Genomic DNA, 12,138 nt, shown 5'->3' with positions numbered 1-12,138 from the left:
GGCGAGAGGCCAGACCTGCCTGGCGCGGGCAAAGTGACCTCGCTCTCAGCTGCCCAAACTCACCTGGGACCATCGCGGTATAACCTTGACACTTCCCCTTCCAGAGTCTCTCTGTCTGTAAACTAGGGACCATGATTCCACAGGGTGGCTTGGGGAGACCATGTCACCATCATACAAGGTCTGAGTTGGAAAATGCCGCACAGGCCTCCCTCCCCTTTGACCAGTGGAGAAACTGAGGCCTACAGGGGGAAGGGGTGCTTTTATAACTCAGCAAGTCAGCAGCCGGTCTCCAGGCCTCTACCCAGATTCCTGACCCCCCACTGTGTCAGGATCAGGGCTCAGATTGGGGGTGGCATCTCCAATGCTGGGGAGCCAGGCGCCAGCTTCTTTTCAGAGACTCTGGGGACATGAGAAGAGGCTCCAGGTCCCTGGGCCCCCCCTGAGGAATTCTCTAGGTCACATGTGTCAAACACAAGGCCCGCGGGCCAAATCCGTCCCACCAGGCCTTGCAATGTGGCCCGCACCGCGCTGTCATCACTGCACTCCGCTGCGTTTCCATCACAATGACAGTTTATGACTGTTCAGTAAACCATTCGGCCCGCGATTTAGGCTGGATTTTAGATTTTGGCCCCTTCTTTGATTGAGTTCGACACCCCTACTCTAGGTGGAGTGTTTGTTGAGGGCATGGGGTGATCCGGGACCTCACTGGTTGCCCAGATCTCAGAACCAAGGAGTGAGACTGCATGGACATGTTCTGTGTCCGCCCTGGGGGTCTGGATCGCAGCCACTCAGAAGTACAAACACTAAATCACGTATATTCCTTCTCTCTTGTGCCCTCAGGGCTTTCCTGGAGACTTTGGGGAAAGAGGCCCCCCCGGACTGGATGGAAACCCCGTAAGTATCTCACGCCTTTGGGAGAAGGAGGGAGATTCGGAGGGAACTCACGCAGGTTTTAGGAACCCAACTTGGGGGTTGAATGACTGTCAAAGCCTAGCCCTGCTACCTCCGAGCTGGCGCTTTTGGACAAAACGCCTGCCTCTTCTGAACCCCAGGCTCGTGTCCACTGTGGACGCCCTGAGACCCTGCCCCGCCAGAGAGCCCCCAGCCCCGAGCCTCTGGCCCAAAGCCCCGGGCTGTGCTCCATCCTCAAGGACTTAGGAAGGCTCTCAGGTCACTCCGCACGGGGGAAGCCAGGGCTACTGCCACCTGACAGAGCGCTGGAAATGTTTATGAGATGGCAGCAGCCCGGGAGCAGATCGTTTGCAGGCCCCGTGTGAGAGGAGAGGGAGTTCTAAGGAAGTCTCCAGCACAGGCCTGTTTATAGGGTTTGTAAATAATCGGAGCAGCCAGGTCAGCTTGCACTTGGGAGCTGAGCCCCGCCTTCCCTGTCCTGTCCCAGCCTCAGGCTCAGCGGGAGAGCAGGCCTGGCGGGCAGGGCATGTTCAGAGCTCCTTGGAGTACCTTTCCCCCAACCCCCCTCATGGGGCTTCCCTCCAGAGCACGGTGCCAGTGTGCTTTCTGCAGGGGTGGCTGCTGGCTCCATCCTCAGCCCCTGATTCTGTTCTCCTTTCAGTTCCACAAATGCTCCCCGGGGCTGACCCTTGGGCTCCCTTGGGAGCTGACGCCCTGGCCTCGGAGCCAGGTGGACCTGGGTTTGAATCCTGCTGCACCCCTCGCCAGCGTGGCACTTGGACAAACCAGTTCCCCTCTCTGGCTCTCAGTTTCCTTGTCTGTAAAACGGGGGGTTCAGAATGCCAGCCTCAGAGGGCTGCTCTGAGCATGAAACGAGAGGGCAAGGGGTTTGGCCCATGACCAGAGTTCACCGGTGTTCCTAGTCGGGGGTGTGCACAGTTCCTGCCCTTGAGGAACGCGTGGCTGTCTCCCCGTTTTTGCACGAGGCGCAGAGTAGATTGGGGGCGATCAAGGAGGTCCCTGGTGCTGAGGAGGAGGGAGAGGAAGGAAGACTCTTGGGAAAGGTGACATTGGAACTGGGTTGAAGGAAGAGGTGAGGAGACATTCCAGGTGGAGGAGGAAGTGCCAGGAAAGGCACAGAGGAGAGGAGCCAGTGAATCTGTCCTCGGACCAATGCCATAATGTGTGGTGTCATGCCAGCCCCCGGGGGAGGGGCGGGATGTCTTTACACTCGTGGCCCCAGGAGCAGGAAGAGGACCGGATGTGTGGTCCCCGCTCTGCCACCCAGTTCCCTCATTGGAAAGCCAGGGCTGTTTCTCGCCTCCTCCTCTTCTCCGCGGTGGCTGGAGTCATGACCGCTGCCTGAGCAGCCCTGGCTTGCACAGATGATGGCAGGCAAACCCCCGGATGGTGTGGGCAATTCTCACGGACCATCCCCATTTCTAAAGCCCCCCTATTTGTATTCGCATCTTTGCATTTTGAACTTGATCCAAATCCCTCTACCGCCTTCTCTGGGGCAAGCAATGGAAGGTCCATTTATAGAGAAGGGGAAAGAGACACTTGCCCATGGCCGCTCCCAGACACATCTCACTCCTGGGCAAGAGCTCTCCCGGCTAGCCTGGTGGCTCTGCTTGCAGCCCTCGCCACTGTCATTTTCTTGCACTTGACCCTGAGGAAATCGCTTAACTCTCCAGCCTCCGTTTTGCCATCCATGGAGAGAGGGTGAAAGGAGACCTGGCTGGAGCATCCTGCACACCCTTATTACCATGGTCAGGATTCGGCGCAGCCCTTCCTACTTAACCATGGGAAGCTGCCAGACTTGGCAATCCAACCTCCCCATTTTACAGATGCGGAAAGCTGATGCCAGAGGGGCCGAGGGTCTTGTTCAAACCTTAGACCAGGCTCTGGAGAATCACCAGTCAGGCACGAGGAGTGGTCAGCTCAGAGGACTCCCCTAGGCACCCATGTGGGAGAAGGTCAGGAGGAAGAAGGTCAACTAACCACCTTGGTCTCTCTCCATTTTCAGGGAGAACTGGGCCTGCCCGGGCCCCCAGGAGTCCCCGGCCTCATTGTAAGTACACAGATGCCTGGGAAGGGGAGGCAGGAAGCAGGGTGTGGGGAACAAGCGTTAAGACCCTCTCTCAAAGCCCGGAGGAGCTGGTGTAGCAGGACAGACCAGTCTGGGTGGGGGGCCTGAGGGAAGACAGTCCTACTGTGTGGCCTCAGGTGCATTGCCTACCTTCTCTGAGCCCCTCACTTTCTGCCGGCCCATCGCTCTGGAAGATGATGTAGATGGGTGATCGCATGGCCACTTGACAGACAAGGTGCTTTGGGTCCAGAGAAGGAAGTGACTGGCAAGGAGCTGAGGTTCGGGGCCACAGGGGCAGTCGTCTTTGTCCTTTTCTTCAGAGCACTGGCTTTGGAGCCAGACCGCCTGAGTTCAAGTCTCAGCTCTGCCACATCCTGGCTGTGTGTCCTGGGCCAAGTTACTTACCCTCTCTGAGCCTTAGTTCCTCATCTTTAAAATAGGGATGGTAGTAGAATCTTCTTGGGGTGGTTGTGAGGATTAAATGAGGCATTGCATGTGCAGTCCTTGGCATGGGGTCCACCACTGAGTTCATGTGCAATTAGCGGGAAATATTGTTGTATTAATTACCGTTATGACCTCCTGATGGGCCTGGGCCTGAGAGAGGCTGTACACAGGGAGGTGGGAGGCATCTGACCTCTTTCTCCATCTAGATTGAGGTAGGCCTTCTGGAGTGAGTGGTTCTGTTAGCCAAAACCAGGGCCATCTCTTCAAGGGTGAGCTTCGGCCTTGGGCCTGGCCGAGGTTTGATGCCCACTCTGTTCTGTTCTCAGAGTCATTCCTTATAGGGTTTGAGTCTGGAGGCTTTTGGGGGGTCACAGAAGACTTTTCCTTAGTGCTTCAGCCACTCCAGCAATTTTGCTGAGAAATTCTGTTCAGAGGGAGGCTAACGTCCTAGCCAGTTTTTCTCAGTGGTTAGAGCGACAGCCTGCAGACTTGGTTTGATTTTGATCAAGGGCATGTACCTCGGTTGCAGGTTTGGTCCCTGCCTCTGGGGAGGGGAGGGGTCTGTGGAGCCTTATTGTCCTGGGGAGGCCTGTCCTGTGAAGAGGGCCCAGTGCTGTGTGCCTGCTCAGGTGGGTGGAGTGGGCTGGGATGGAGGCTCAGATCAACCTGTGTCCAAATTCTGGGCTCCCCTCCCCATGGCTCTGTGGTCTTCCGTTATGACCTTGCTTCCTTAAACCCCAGGTGGGATCGCTGGGCCCACTCTTGTGAGGACCACAGATCCACACATCCAGTCTAGTCTCATAGCTGAGAAGGAACCAGATCGCTTCGGTTCAAATCCTAGCTCTACCTTTCATTTAATTGCAATTCTGAGTACATTTTTTCCACCTGCTTGAGTCTTAATGTCTTCATCTGTAAAATGGGAATAGTATTAGTACCTAACTTGGAGGATTATTTAATGAAGCTAGTATTATACATATAAAATGCCTAGGATATATTATAGTAAGCACTCAAGAAGCACTAGTTGTAATAATAGTGGGTGATTGTGATGATGATAGGCATTTTGTCCCTGGTGGCAGCTGTCTAGACTGGTGCATTGAACAAGATTCCCAAGTCACCTTGGGATGTAGTGAGAGAGGATGCTGAGGTTGACTGGTGACGCCTGCCTGGTCTGGGAGGAGGACGTGTCAACCCTTGAGTCATCCATTTGTCGCCCGCGCTGTCCTTTGCCGGGCACCTTGTTTGGCACAAGGCGCTGACCTAGATGCTTTGGAAAAATAAACCTGATTCATGGGGACTTTCCAAGGGTCTGAGGCCAACCTCGACGCGAGGCGGAGGTCTCTGGAGCATCTTGGTCATACGGTCATTAAACCACAAGGTGAACACCCTGGTGTTGGACGCCCCCCCTCGGGAGCCCCGCCGTGTCCACAGAGCTCTCATTGTGCAGACGTTCCCGTGTGCCGAGCCAAGGTCCGGTCCTGCCCCGGGAGGGGCCGCTGGGGACGTAAAGGCGGTCATTGTCTGCTCCTCCCCGGGCTCCTTCCCTCAGGCTATATGATCCGGCCCCTAAAGCTTTCCTGAGGGGATGTTTATGTATCCTGGCTGTCCTCCTTGGCACAGACTCCTGCCTGTCCTTGTCCTGGCGTCCGCTAGGTTGGCTTCTCAGAGGGGCCAGTATAGGGCTTGGCCGAATGAACACCCACGGATTCTGCGGATGGAGCCTGTGCCCTCCCAGCCCCGGGCCCTTCTGACTGTTCACAGACCTCTGCCCACTGGTGCTCCCCTTTCTTTCCACGGGAAGGGCTGCCAGATTAAATACAAGACACTCGGGGAAATCTGAATGTCAGCTGCACCATTTAGAACACATGGATGCCGAAATATCACTCGCTGTTCACCTGACTTTCCAATTGAGCCGGGCAGTCTTTGTTTTTATCTGTTCCGTTCCCATGGTTTCTTAGGTGAATCCCATTTGACAGATGGGAAAACCGAGGCCCTTGGTCAAGGTCACGTAAAAGGCAGGAGAGGATGGGGGCATAATGGGAGACCACGTCTCCCAACTCCTAATGCAGGGCACTCCTCTCCCTGCTCTCTTCTGAGGGGTCTCAGTTGGGGATGCGCCCTGGGCATCCCAGCCTTTCTCAGATGATGCGCCCCCTCATGAGGTCCTTTCCCAAAGAGCTGGTGAGTTTTCCCTTGCGCCTCTGCTGTTTTTAAACTCCCTTTCTGCCAAAGGCTGGGCATCCCAGCCTTTCTCCTTGTGGATCACAGGGCTGGATCTGACACCACTAAATCAATGCTGCCCGCCCCCATCCCCCACCCCCAGCAGAGCCTTCTGCACCCCAAGGTTTCCCAAAGAGTGGGAAACAAAGGAATTTTCTATCCTGGAGTTAGAAGGGGAGATGGACTGTGAGTCACCTTCATTTTCCTAGAGGATGTGGGTTTTTAGCTGAGCACATGGGAATTCCACGTACTGGTATCATTTCAGTTGGAGATTCAGATTTATTCAGGGCCTTCTGTCTGGCCAGCTGAAGCTGTTTGCATGCAGACTGAAGCCTAAACATGCCCTGTCCCCCGGGGTCTCTGCAGCCGGGAGGAAGGAGAGGAGAGAACAGACAAACATTCACGGAACACCCATCAGCTGTGTGTGCTGGACGTACCTTAGGCTGCGGGAGCCTTGAGCTGCTTGAGGTGCCGCACAGCCTGGTCACCCGGATGGGGAGGCTGGGGCCCGGGGTCATCCCTAGGGACATGCAGCCCAGGCCCGTGTGGCCCCCTGCGGCCTCTGAGGTGAGACTGCCTCCTTTGAGTAATTGAAACCCTTTGGCTGGGCCTCAAGAAAAGACTGCCTCGTTCCGGAATCTGCCCAGCAACGAAGACTCCTGTCTTTTGCATTCTGAGTGGCTCAGAAGGGATGTTGGCTCCTCCATTTAACGAGACCCAAAGAATATGTGATCTGGCCCAAACCCAGAATGTGGGGGATAGTAGACAAGTCCACCAAAATCTGTCACTAACCCATTGTTGGGGTTTGTTTCCTTGTCTACAAAGTGAGGCCAGGAACCCCAATAACCGATATTTGCCAAACCCTGCGCCAAGCACGTAATCATCACAGCAAGTCTCTGAGGGCAGGGAGTGGGATTACCATTGCACAGGGAGGGAAGCCGAGGCTCAGAGAGGCTGGAACCCCTGCCCAAGGTCACACAGCTGAGAGGTGGGACCCGGGCCTGTGTGCATAGCTCCTGCTCCTCACATTACACCCCGCAGCCAGCTCCACTCCACTTCTGTGCTGCGTGGGGACAGCGGAGGTGTCAGAGCACGCACGGGGAGTGCCCGGGGCTGTTCCGGGTGAGAGATGGTGCTTATGAAGGTCACCCAGGACCCAGGACTGGCCACAGCCCCAGGTCCCTCTCCCCAAGCAGAGGGCCCTCAATCAGCGTTTCTGGAAAAGAGACCTTGTCACCTTTAAGGCAGTTCCAGGGAACGCTGCTGCAAGATTTCCCCCCTGGGGGTTTTGTAAATAAGAGTTTGAAGGTTTTTATTTTTTTATTTGTTTGTTTTTTCATCCATTCACTAGGCTGCTTTTAGTGGCTCCTTTGGGGCACGGGGCCAGGGGGAAGGAGGGGAGAGTGGTGGCCACATAGGCACACACACTGATGGCTATCAGGGTGGAACTGGCTTGGAGTGAAAGCCATGTGAGGTTCTGAGACCAGTCAGCAGGGGCCTGACCTGCCTCCGGAGTCTGGTCACCCAGAAGGACCAGTAGATGTTAACAGGGTGAGCACACGGCAAAGGAAACAGTGGCCGAGGGCGTCACAGCTGGAGAGACAGCAGGGCAGACAGGTGAGGCGTGTGAGGGAGGGAGGCCCGGCCAGCACCTCTCCATGCAGGGCGGGCATCGGGAGCACCTGGATTGTCTTCAGGGGTCCCTGGCAAACCCCACGGTGTACTTGGGGGGGAGCGGAACTCGTGCCTGTTTCTGCACCTGAAGCCTGTCCCGGGCCCTGTCACTTAGGGGCCATGGCGATGAGAAAGGCACCGTGGTCCTGCATGGAGTGAACAGTCAGTCGAGGGCTAGTGAGCATGGCCCGAGGGGCAGACAGACAGACGACAGACAGACTTGGGTTCCGGTTCGGCCTCTGCCTCCTCCTCCTGGCTTAGTCCTTGTGCGAGTTGCTTCCCCTCCCTCGGAGCCCCTTGGAGCCTCGGTTTCGTCCTCTGTAAAGTGGGGTGGGACCGAGAGGGGTGCTGGCCTCCCGGGGTTACTGTGCGCTGCCCTCACCGGGGTTCCTGGCACAGCGTAAGCGCCTGCTAACGAGGATCTGTTGAGACTGGGAGCGCGGAGCGTGGAGTCTGGCACACAGTAGGAGCTCTGTAAGTGGTTGCAGATGTGGTTGGCTGTGCTCTCGGTGGGAGCCAGCGAGATGAGGGCAAAGTGTGTAAAGCCATGTCTGGGAGCTTAGGCAAAGTGGAAACAGGATCCCAATTAAGGGTATTACTCATTGTTCTTTCCTGTGGGGACACGACACTGTGTGTTGCTGGGCCAGGCTGCCCGTGAGGGTGTCTCGCGCACAGCAGACGGCATTCTTCTGGCTGGACTGGAGGGGAAGTGGTCTTCTCTGTTCCTCCCCCAAATGCAATGATATCCCAGCATGAGGGTCCCATCGACACCAGGAAGACCTCCCCTGAGCGAGTGCCACCTCCTCCCCACGCCCCTGGCAGCCAGAGTCGAGTTTCCACGACTCCTTGCCCCCGGGGGTGGATGCCCACGCTGGGCCCTGCCCCACCACACACAGACCCCTTTGGAGAGAGAGGCCTGCGGGGCGGTGAGGGTGGAGCTGTGGTGGCTCCCGTGGGCCCACACGGGCGTCACTCAGGCCTGTGTTGAACCCGGTCCCCGCACAACGGGCCACTTTGAGCCTGGACGCCGGGAAGAAGGAGCCTGTGTTCCTGGAGCTGCCGTTGGTCCTGTGCCCGCCCAGGGCAGCCCCGGAGCCAGCGTGCCAGCAGAGCCCGCTGTTTATTTGTGCAGCACGGGGAACAGGGGGCGGGCCACCCCTGTCCTCCTTCATCCGGGATGAGAGAGAGAAGCCAGAGGGGCCTGCCCAAATGCCTTTGGCCAGGGCCCCGGACTTCACTCCCCCTTTCCCAAAGGGTTCTTCAGAATTGCCTAGCCGCCCTGGAGACCAACTGCCTAGTATAGATGCCCGCTCAGATTTGCTCAAGCCGTAACCCCTCAGGCCTCCATTTCCTCCTCTGTGTAGTGAGGACTGTAGCAGAAGGTGTCTTAAATGGCTGGAGGAAGGAATAATTGAGTGGAGACAGTAAGGTGCTGAGCACAGGGCCTACGAACCAGTGCCGCTTGTGTTACTATTACACCGGGGACACTGACACCGGCTCCCTCAGCGACAAGATTCCTAGATGGGAACAGAAAGCAGGTTTTCTTCGCAAAAGCCCCACTAAAAGGTCTGGTTCGACCCAATCAGGTGAGGGTCTTGAGGTCCAGAGAGGGAAGGCATTTTGCCCAGGATCACACAGCAGGACCACAGCCAGACTCCAGCATAGGCCTCTGCTGATCTGAGTCATTGGGGGAGGGTCTGGGGTGGCGAGTGAGAATCGGCCTGGCCTCAGCTGGGCCGTGCCCACAGTGGCTCTGTACCTCCCGCCCTCTCTCTCCCCTCGGGGTGCTCCACTCCACACCCCTGGGCCCTGCTGCGGGAGGCAGGCGGGAATGTGATTTTTCATTCTCTGCCCGGCCTCCCTCCGAGAGGAGACGTCTCCGGGCAGCTCTGCAGCCTGGCTCCCGAGGCAGCCTTTGTGCCTCCAGTGCTTCCAGGGCCTCTATGGAGCCCGGCTCAGGGGGTGGGGACACTAAGGCCCAGAGAGGTCAGACACGTGGATTGGCTCACGCAGCAGCCAGACATTTAGATCTGTCACAGGCGACAGGAAAGGGGAGAAGAGGGCATTTCTAGGGGCTCCTTTTCTCTGGCGTCGGCTTAATATTATGGCTGTGGCTGGTTGACAGTAATGACAAGGGTGGATGGGAAGTGAGGAGATTTGGGAGAAAGATGGGCCTGTTTAGAGAAAATACAGTCACTCCATGAACCATGGTTTCTCGCCCTACAATTCTTGTGGGGCTGGCCTATACAGTGTAGAATATTTGGCACACGTGTGCACATACACACACACACACACACACACACACGCACACACACACACCGCCTCTACCCACTGAAGGCCAGTAGCCCCCCTTTGGATGTGACAACCAAAAATGCCACCAGACATGTAAGTCCATAACTCTTCAAAAAACAACGCCTGAGGTACATATCCCCACTTGTTGCAGGAGGAAACGGAGGCACAGAATGGTTCGCACCGCCCCTCACCCCCCCAATCAATGTGCGGGCGGCAGAGGAGAGATGAGACCAGGTGGTCTCCAGCTTATACGGAGGTGCTGCCTCCCAGCTCTCCAGGGTCTAGGGACTTGGCTGTTCCCACTGGGGACAGTCTCATCCGATCTGCAGCGGGGTCTCCAGCCTGGGGCCCAGGATCTAAGGGTTCTCCTGGGTCTTGTCTTCAACTGTGGGGTGTCTGAGACCGACAGCCCCACGCCTTCCTGGCTGCCCTCCCAAGGAGATGACCGGGTGAGATTCTGGGGATCAGGACACGCCTCCCCCTCACTGCGAGAGGGGAATCGAAGCCCCTGTTTGCGGACTTGACCCTTCTGGCAGCTGGCTCAAGGAGAAGGATCCTGGTCCCAGTTTCACAACTATTTATGTAGATGGAGGTCCAAAGGCATCAGATGGAATGCCCCGAGTCCCTGAGCTCATAAGGGATGCAAAGAATCCAATAGGGGAGAGGAAGGTCTGACATCTAAAGCAAAATGGAAAGAAGTGGTGGGGGAGGGGCAGCAATCAAAGGGGCCTGTGTAAGATGTAATCCAGCAATGACTTCAGCGGCGCACACAGACCGAAGAGCGTTCTTCACTCTGAAAGCAGCCCAGCGGGGCCGCCTCCTTGGAAACCAAGCCCTGGGGGCCTCGGGGACCCAGGCCAGCCTCCTGGGGGCACCTCTCACCACGTCCTCTTCTCTTCTCTCCCCAGGGTGACATGGGAACATTGGGTCCGATTGGCTACCTGGGACCTAAAGGCATGAAGGTAAACAGGCCATTCCCTGTCCCAGGCCTCGGCCCATTCAGGCACCCCCTGACCCATTTCAGCCTGAAAGGGAGGGTGCCCTGACATGAAGCTGGGGGCGGGGGAGGCCATGGGTGCTGGGTGGGGGAGAATGAGCAGAGAGCCGGTTATCTATAGCTCCCTCATGCCAGGTGTCTTTCTTGGACAGCAGTCCTGGAACTGAGCATGAGTCTGATCTAGTTCCAGACCTCAGGACACTGAACGTCCAGTGGGGACATCCCTGGGGACACAGGAGCTAGAATGGCAAACCACAGAGCTTCGTACCTCCTGAGGGGGAGAGCTTCGTACCTCCTGAGGGGTGCAGGAGAAAGCTGGGCCGACACTGGTAGAACATGTTAGGGGCAACCCCATTGCCAGTGTGTGTGACATGCCCATGGAGCCATCCCTCCCCGTCATCACCCCTTCCCCCTGGACCTCTCCGGTGTGGTGGTTCTTGAGTCCTCCGCCCCTTCTCATGCTCCCTCAGTCCGCACCATCGCTGTAGGAGCTGGGGCCATCGCTCCTTTGACAGATGAGAAAACCGAGCAAGCAGGCTGCAGCAGGCCCCTGGTATAAGCCAGAGCCCCTGGCGCCAGCCGCTTTGAGTTGCCCTCAACCCGACCCCCGCCTTTGTCTTGCAGGGGCTGATGGGAAACATGGGGGAGCCCGGACTGAAAGGTGATAAGGTGATCTGAATACTCCCTTATTGCACTGTGTTTTATCTGCATGCGACCCCCCTCACTCCGCCTCGGCTGCTGCTGGCCTCGCCAGGTCCACTCCCCTGCACTCCTCCTGCCTCCCCTCTGCGCTCCCCCCCCCCAATTCTGTGCTCCCCAGCTTCTCCCTTGTAACTCTGGATGGGGCTCAGACAGGGGGTTCTGGGGGCACACAGACCTGGGCAGAGAGAGTATGGAGAACTGCCGAAGCATGGGTGGGAAGTAAAGCAAGGCAGGTGTCTGGATTCAGAGTGCAAAGCTGAGGCCAGGGCCTGGCTTTGAGGCCAAAGCCATGGAGCGAAGGGGGTGGGGTGGGGTGGGAGATAGAGAGGAGAAATGTCACTGCGATGATGGGTCCCAGCGCAGGTATGATGTGGGGCCCCAGACCTCCCCAGGCACAGGAAGAAACAAATTTACATAAACTGTCTGCTTGGAACTGGGAACCCATCCCAGAGCCCACCTGGTATAAAAACACCACAGAAAAGCAGGGAAGGGCCCCTGAGTGCCTGCCCCGCTTCCCCCCAGTTGCCACGGGGGCGCCGCCCTTGCCACGTGTCCTCTGCGTAGCCCTGCTGCTGCCTAGCTCTCACGGTCTCCCCTGTGTCCGGGCAGAGCTGTGAGTGGGTAGATGGGTCCCCAGGGCCCAAGTAGATAGTGACAAAGACATGGGGGCTGTTCTGCTCTGCCCTGTGGCCATCTGCCTCCCTCCTGCCCCTACCAGTCCCTTGACCAGCCAGGCACTCCAAAGGGAGCGTGGGAAGGCTTTCGGCAGCAGCCGTGGTCCTGGGAGCCTGAGTGGAGGAGAGAGGGAGGC

General features: G+C 57.3%; 1 protein-coding gene across 3 annotated transcripts in view; it reads left to right on the top strand.

Moving 5' to 3' along the window:
- COL27A1 (collagen type XXVII alpha 1 chain) overlaps positions 1-12,138 on the top strand; it is a 121,550-nt gene that overhangs the window by 50,881 nt on the left and 58,531 nt on the right. For all 3 annotated transcript variants that reach the window (XR_004983408.2, XM_036412031.2, XM_036412029.2), the window contains exons 13-16: positions 841-894; positions 2,939-2,983; positions 10,537-10,590; positions 11,250-11,294. Coding sequence is in view for 2 of the 3 variants with exons in the window: in XM_036412031.2 (XP_036267924.1) it covers positions 841-894; positions 2,939-2,983; positions 10,537-10,590; positions 11,250-11,294 (198 nt within the window). In the remaining variant the exon portion in view is untranslated. The remainder of the gene's footprint in view (positions 1-840; positions 895-2,938; positions 2,984-10,536; positions 10,591-11,249; positions 11,295-12,138) is intronic.

Source organism: Pipistrellus kuhlii, unplaced genomic scaffold (genome assembly GCF_014108245.1).
Source record: "Pipistrellus kuhlii isolate mPipKuh1 unplaced genomic scaffold, mPipKuh1.p scaffold_m20_p_43, whole genome shotgun sequence".
In the NCBI taxonomy this organism is placed as follows: domain Eukaryota; kingdom Metazoa; phylum Chordata; class Mammalia; order Chiroptera; family Vespertilionidae; genus Pipistrellus; species Pipistrellus kuhlii.
Note: the sequence above shows the minus strand (reverse complement) of the source record. Positions and strands in the feature narration are given on the sequence as shown.